The 6,946-nt window shown below is 51.6% G+C and overlaps 1 protein-coding gene across 1 annotated transcript; it reads right to left on the bottom strand.

Annotated features, from left to right (window-relative positions):
• Positions 1-3,466: 3,466 nt before the first annotated feature.
• On the bottom strand, positions 3,467-5,656 carry LOC104045908 (urotensin-2 receptor-like). Its single transcript, XM_009505960.2, has one exon. The coding sequence runs from the start codon at positions 5,605-5,607 to the stop codon at positions 4,504-4,506; it is 1,104 nt and encodes a 367-aa protein (XP_009504255.2). The 5' UTR covers positions 5,608-5,656; the 3' UTR covers positions 3,467-4,503.
• Positions 5,657-6,946: the final 1,290 nt, after the last annotated feature.

Raw genomic sequence — 6,946 nt, 5'->3', positions numbered from 1 at the left:
CGATACGCCCCCAAAATAACTGCTACAATAGGAGTTAAAATGTTAATTATTTGCTCACATTCGTGATTAAATTGTAATGTGGGGCTTTTGAGCATTTATTGCAAATTTGGTTTTAAAAAGTGCAGACAAAGGTGATAAAAAAATGTGGGGTTGAAGGTGAAGTCTCCAAAAATTCAGTACAGTTCAAATGGGCTCTCCTGTATCTGGGGAAAACAACCATTCTCACTTGTCCCACAAAGAACCAGCATTTTCACTTTTCAAGTGAAAGCAGAAAAATTGCCACTGCTGCAGTAGATAGTCCTTTAGATTAAAGGAGGGAGAGAGCACTCAGGATGAAACTGCATTTCTTTCAGAGTCTGGTTTTTTTTTTCTGTGTGTCATAAAAACCTAAACCCTAAGGGGTGTTGGAAAGATTTTCTAGTGATTAAACTATTTTCTTTCCTGTAAAGCACGTACGGAGTTTTGCAGTGAAAACCTCTGGCCCAACAACAAAAATGCTGTTGCCTTTCCTAAAATTACCATTTCCCATTTTGCTGAAGAACTGGCTGTGTCACTAAACCTGCAGCAAAGCTTCACTTATAATAACAAACCCTACATTAAAACCACAGGATTACAATGATTTGGGCATGAAGACTGATGCCAGGGTACACAGAGCTTGTGTTCTTGGAATGGAGGAGAATAGCAAAAGTAAAAATTTTTTCAAGGAAATGACATTTTGCTTAGTTACAGCCCGACTGACTTTCCTGTTGTTACTTCGGCCCTGCCTGAGATGCTTCAGATTTACCGTAAGTGACAAGATACGCAGAGTTTGCAAAGTCCCATCACCTGGATTCTGGTTATGTGTCTATCTCAATTTTTATACTCTTTTGTAGCCTCTGTGGTTGTGGAGACAAGATGTGGTTTTAATCTGATGGTTTTAGGAGTCCTGACATCCTTTTTAGCGTTGAGGACAGGTAATAACCTCTCCCTCACGCAGAAAAGAGCCCACGCTGCTTTACAGCAGTTTTGTGTGGCCTGCACCGACTCCCGGGAGACGCGCTTGGGAATGCTGAGGTCCTACCAAACCCAGACCAACCCCATCCCCAAAACACCCCGGGTGAGCGCAGGCAAAGGTATCCCTCAGGGGTAACTTAAAGGCTGGGACAGCCCTGGACAGGACGGTGCTATAGACAGGCAGCAGCAATGCCCTTCCAAAGCTACCTACCAGGTTAATTTTGTTTTGTTGTTAGAGGAAGATACACCACGGCTGTCTCCTCATTTCCAAAACATGAGCACGCCCAGAAGCGTCAAGGCTTGCCCAACTACAGACAAGAGGAACTCAGTTAAAACATCTGCTGACTTCTGGCAGTTTAACTGGTCCGATGGGATGGTAAGAGGGTTGTTGTTTACATAATTCATCTTTTAAATTGAGTTCTGATCCCCGGGAGTACGAGAGGCTCCTGAGGAGTCGTGTTTGTGAAGGTCTGCGCCGTGCCATGCTTCCTGCGCTGCCAACGAGCCGTCATTCATCACACGCAGAAGCACCTTCTGATTGCTGGCCAGTTTTGCATGTGAAATGGGCTCTCCCCTGCCCCAGTGACATGCTTTGTGGGTGTCATCAAATTTACTGGTTCTCTCGTTAGAGTAACCTTGTATGAGTTTATCAGAGCCTGATGGGAGAGAGGAGCAGCTCTGGGATGGGACCAGGCTGAAGCACATACGGGTTGAAAAACCTGGTGAGTGACAAATATCCAATATTTCTCATTTCATCTGGATGCTCCTCCATCAACCCTCTGATGTTTTAATGCTCTGATGATGTGGCACAGAAAGCACATCCCCTGCGCTCCGGTTGTGACACTGAGCAGAGCAGTAGAGTCCCTTCTGGGGACTGATGGGACGTCTTGGGAAGCGTACCCCAAATCAAACCCTTCACTTTGCTTATCCCTACAGTAGGTTATGTGTGTAACTCTCATCTGCTCTGCATTTTTGTCCCTTTTTTTCCAGTCACAACTCCTTTTCGACTTCCCCTTCTTATTAATAACTCTGTTTTTAGACTGTTTGGCTTTAGATGGTTCAACATGTTTTTTTTTTTAAAGCAGAAAGTGTATTCCCTAATACTCTTTTTTTATACCTATACCGCTCTTCCAACATCTGTGCCCCCTTACATACCTATTAATAGATATACACAATGTCTCGCAGCTATTACACATGGTAATCATCCCTCCTATAGCAGCTTTGTAACGCTGTGGTGGGTAAGTGGCCTTCCAAGGACCTTCTCCTCAGGCCAAGCACCAGAAATGAAGACACGTCAGCACAGTGTCAGATCAGGACCCAAATCAGGGTGGGCTCTTCCTTCCATAGCCATAAGGAAATATTTTTTTTTTCCTCAGAGGTGGGAAAAGAGCATGTGCAACACCTGGAAGGGATGCAGCCGTGCTTGGCCCTGCCAGGATGTCTGTCCAGCCACACCGTTACGCTCCGAGAGCAGGGCGGCACCGCACACCTCGCAGATGACGCACGCACTCCAGCCTTCCCACACCGCCTTCTGAGTTAAGTCTTATCTTTGTTATTCTTACATGGGAGCGACTCCCAGCCTCGGAAATGGGAAGCAAAGGAAAAGCAACAATGACTTCAGATTGAATAATTAAAAAATTAATTAGTTCCTGAAAAGTTGTTCCTAAAAACTGTCGAAGCCCATTCTCCCTGTCAATTCCCAACATGAACTGCGTGTTAGTCCCCCTTTCGTAAGGAAATGGGCACCATTAGGCCTATTTATACAGCCCAGCTTGGGAGTCTACACAATACTGGAACACGGCAAAGTGTCACTGGTGTTTCAAAGACACTCCCGTGGTTAAAAGCAATACGAGCAATTCTAAGGTGAGTTACTTATTTCCCCCTCCCTGAAAAGCACCCCAACAACTGCATCTGTAAGAACACCTGACACCCGGCACCGGAACGCGCTTCCCCGGTCTTCATCCAACTTGTGCCCTGAAGGGTTGGTTCTGATGCTGTCAGTTGCATAAAATCCAGCGTGTTGCTGTGCCGTGTTCTCTGCTCCCAATCCTTGGCTGCCGTGTTGGCACTTTGTGGCTCTGCTTTAGCACAAACATACCCTAAAGTTTGGCGTGTGACACGGGAGGATCACCCAAGGACACAGGAACCCGGTAACACTACAGGACTGGAGTGGGACGCCTCTCAAGCAGATGGGGACCAGACTATGCCATAAGAAAGTGCGAATGACTCTTTCTTAAGCAACCGCCAGCTGTTTCTGAAGTCCCTGGGCATCACCAGCTCCATACAATAGTTTATGCAACTCATATCAAGCTTTACTTATCCCCGGAGTCTGTCCCAGAACAAAAGGAATATTGAACCCAACTTCATCCCCACGTACACGAGCTCTTCAGAGCACAGCTGGGAACGGCAGCCTCTCCCCAGGTAAGTACACCCCCCTGAGCTGGGTGTAAAGAGCACACGAGGGGAAACCTGATGACGATCCACTTTTTAATCAGCATTTATTTTATAAACTGAGGTTTTACAATTGTTTAGATGCTTACAGGCATCTCTAGCGTCTGTGGTGGAGGTTTACTACAAGACGCAAAGTGGGGAGAAAATGAGCAGAATACATTGAAGCAAAACCCTTTTGATGAAATGTCATGAATAAATTTATCCTTTTTATGATGAGTATCATAGGATTCAGCCATTTTTATTAGAGCCTCAGGTCTTTGAGTGATAGGATTATAAGACTTTTTTTTGTCTTTCCAAGGTAAATTTTCAGTTTTTCAAGCCCTGCTGACTGTTGAGAAAGGGACCAACTTTAAAAAAAAAATCAGTGGCAAATTCAAATCACTTTAGGTAGAAACCTTAAAAAATTACAAGTTTTTTTAGGTAATCCTGTGGTTTCTGACAGCTTACCTTGTGGTTTTTGAATGCTTGGAGTTCGAAGTGCTGCTGCAATGAATTTTAAAATAGAGACTTTAAGCTTCATGAAACTATAGTGCGCTATAATGTAACTGGATAAAAGAAAAGGGGCTTAAAGGTCTCTTTACACACACTCGAAACAGACAACAGTAATATATACGGCAGACCCAAGGCTTGCAGCTAAGTTAAGCAATACCAAGACAATTTCAGACTTTTGCAGATCTGACCCAGCTGTAGCCTGAGGGTAGCACTGAGAAACCACACAGGAGGAAACAGTGGAGAGCTGGAGCTGGGCAAAACTGAGCAAAGCCTGAAGAGTTTGTGGCAGAACTGAACAAAGTATCCACCTCATCTTCTGCACCCAAAACCCTGCAGGATTTGTCCTGAACCGCTGCTGGCTCCCGGCAGGACACCCGCCCGAGAGCCCTAAGCCAGATGGAAATTCAAACACATCTCATAGTACTTGAGTTCACGCAACTTCTTGCCCCTAACTAGAGTGACCACCAGAAATGAGTTTTTAGGACCCTTCAGGGCTAAGGGGTCCCAAAGCCCTACCTTGGCCAGACGCTCTGCTGGTCCTGGTGTTACCGGAGCGCCTCCTCTTCCTCACTTGTCCTTCAGCGTGGCCATGCCCAGGGCCTCCGAGCTGTAGTCGTACTGGTTGCTGGAGGACATGGACCGTCCCCAGGAGCACTGCAGGTTGGAGCCCCTCTTGCGAAAGGAGGATGTGAACCTGTAGAAGTTGCGGTGCCTGTTGCGCAGGTATTCCCGGTAGTTTTTGGTGAGCAGGGTGTAGAGGAAGGGGTTGATGCAGCTGTTGCTGTAGGTCAGGCAGGTCACCAGGTAGTTAATGCACTTTTGGGTTTGGGTGGTGAGCTGCAGGGAGCTGCTGTAGAGCCGCACCAGCTGCCAGATCCAAAATGGCAGGAAGCAGGCCCAGAAGACCAGCACGATGCTGAAAATCATGATGAGGACCTTCTGCCGGGGCGATCTCTTGCTCTTCTCCTTGTGGGGGGGGTTCCTCTGGGACTCCAGGTAGGTCCTGGCCAGGCGTGTGTAGAGGAAGCCAATGATGATTCCCGGGGCCATGATGCTGGTGCTGAAAAGCACCGTCAGGTAGGTCCGGTAGGCGTCCACGCTCCAGGTGGGCGCACACATCCTCTTCACCTTGCCCTCTGCCTTGCCCCCCTCGGTCAGGGTGACCATCAGCATCATGGGCAGAGTGAGGAGCAGCGAGACCGACCAGACGGCGCCCGCCGTGACCTTCCGGTAGCCGCGCGACCGCTTCAGGGTGTCCAGGGGCCGGGTGACGGCCAGGTAGCGCTCGGTACACATGAGGGTGAGGGTGAAGATGCTGGCGTGCATGGTGAGCAGGTCCAGGCTGAGCAGGATGCGGCACCCCAGGTCCCCGAAGTACCAGTCCTGGGCCAGGTAGGTGCAGACGATGAAGGGGATGGTGGAGAGGTAGAGCAGGTCGGCCAGGGCCAGGCTGACGATGGAGCTGTACATGGGGGCGGCGCAGCGCGCCGAGTGGCACATCACCACCAGCGTGTAGACGTTGCCCGCCACCCCGGCCACGTACATCACCGACAGCACCGTCCCGAAGGCCGAGGGGATGAGCAGGGGGCCGCCCCCGGGGGGGCCGCCGCCGCCGCCCCCCGCCGCCGCCGAGGCGTTGCCCCCCGCCGCCGCCGTCCCGTTGGGCTCCATGGGCGGCGGCGGCGGCCCCGCAGCCTCGCACCGGCCCCGCGGCTCCCGGCCCCGCCGGCGGCCGCTCCGCCCCCCGCGGGAGACAGGGCGGCGCCGGGCCGCCCGCGGGGCTGCCCTCGGGGAAGGGCTGCCCTCGGGGAAGGGAAGGGGAAGGGGAAGGGGAAGGGGAAGGAAGGGCTGCCGCAGCCCCCGCCCCGCCGGGGCTCCCCCTCTCCGCCTCCGGAGGGAGAGCGGGGGACCCCCCCCCGCGTCGCCCCGGTGCGGGGCGGGCAGGTGCCGTCCCGGAGGAGGCGGCTCCGTGCGGGGCCCCCCGCGGCTGCCAGGCGGGGAAGGGCGCGGAGGGGCCGGGGGGGGGGAGCCGCGCTCAGCCCCGGCGGGGCCGGGGGGGGGGACACGGGCCGCCCGAGCTGGGAGCGAGCCGGGAGCGCTCCGGGACCCCCCGCCAAACCCCGCCGGGCAGGTGGAGGCGGCAGGAGCTTCCTAAGGAGTTTTCCTGGCCACTCTGGTGGCATTTGGCTTCTCCCTCCCGGGCTGGCATCCTCGGCGGTAGGAGCTCGTTGCTTTGCTTCGAGCCCCTGCGGGCGGCGGGGAGAGGCAGAGACCCCCGGCTCCTCGGGTGCGGGGCGCGCCGCGCTGCGGGCGCATTCGGAGAGAGGCTTAGGTGGAGGCGGACGCACTACCGGGGCTGAAATAGCCTCTTTTTCTCGTGGAAGTAGCTTGTATTTTGAATTTGACTCTGAATAGCGTGGCAATGTTAGAGTAAGGTTTAAATCTGAGCTTCGGTGACAGCTGATTCCCCCGAAGAGGGTGAAGCACGCAGCGTGCTGCGTGAGGCTTCCAGAGACAACTTTTCCAGTTAGACGGGAAATCTGGGGACAGTTGCAAAACCAGTGAGCGCCTTACATTTCATCTTATTTTAGAGAAAGCAGAAATCAGGGCAAGCCCCAGTCAAAGGACAGCTTTCCAAGGGTACAAGAGTGCTGTATTTCCTCAGCTCCCATTGATTTCCAATAGGAATTAACTGGCTTTTATGCCTTCAAACATTTCTGCTTAAACCAGAGCGCTAAAATGACTGGTAGGTGTTTATTTGCTTGTTTTAATCCCTCCTCAGAGTGCTTTTGTGCAAACTGTCATCTAATTCTCTGTGGCACACTACAAAGTGGTGAAACTCTTGGCTCGTAGAAGCAGGGTTTAGCCCTGTAAAAATATTGTATCGAACACTTGCTTGTAGTTTGCTGTAAAGTTAACACACACACACGTGTAACTCTGCTTTCCTTCCCAGTCCTGCTCATCTCTTTCCAAAGCGCTCCAAATGCTTAAAGCTGTGTTCAATAAATTA

This window comes from Phalacrocorax carbo, chromosome 16 (genome assembly GCF_963921805.1).
Source record: "Phalacrocorax carbo chromosome 16, bPhaCar2.1, whole genome shotgun sequence".
In the NCBI taxonomy this organism is placed as follows: Eukaryota; Metazoa; Chordata; class Aves; order Suliformes; family Phalacrocoracidae; genus Phalacrocorax; species Phalacrocorax carbo.
The sequence above is the reverse complement of the archived record's forward strand: the minus strand, read 5'-3'. Positions and strand labels throughout refer to the sequence as shown.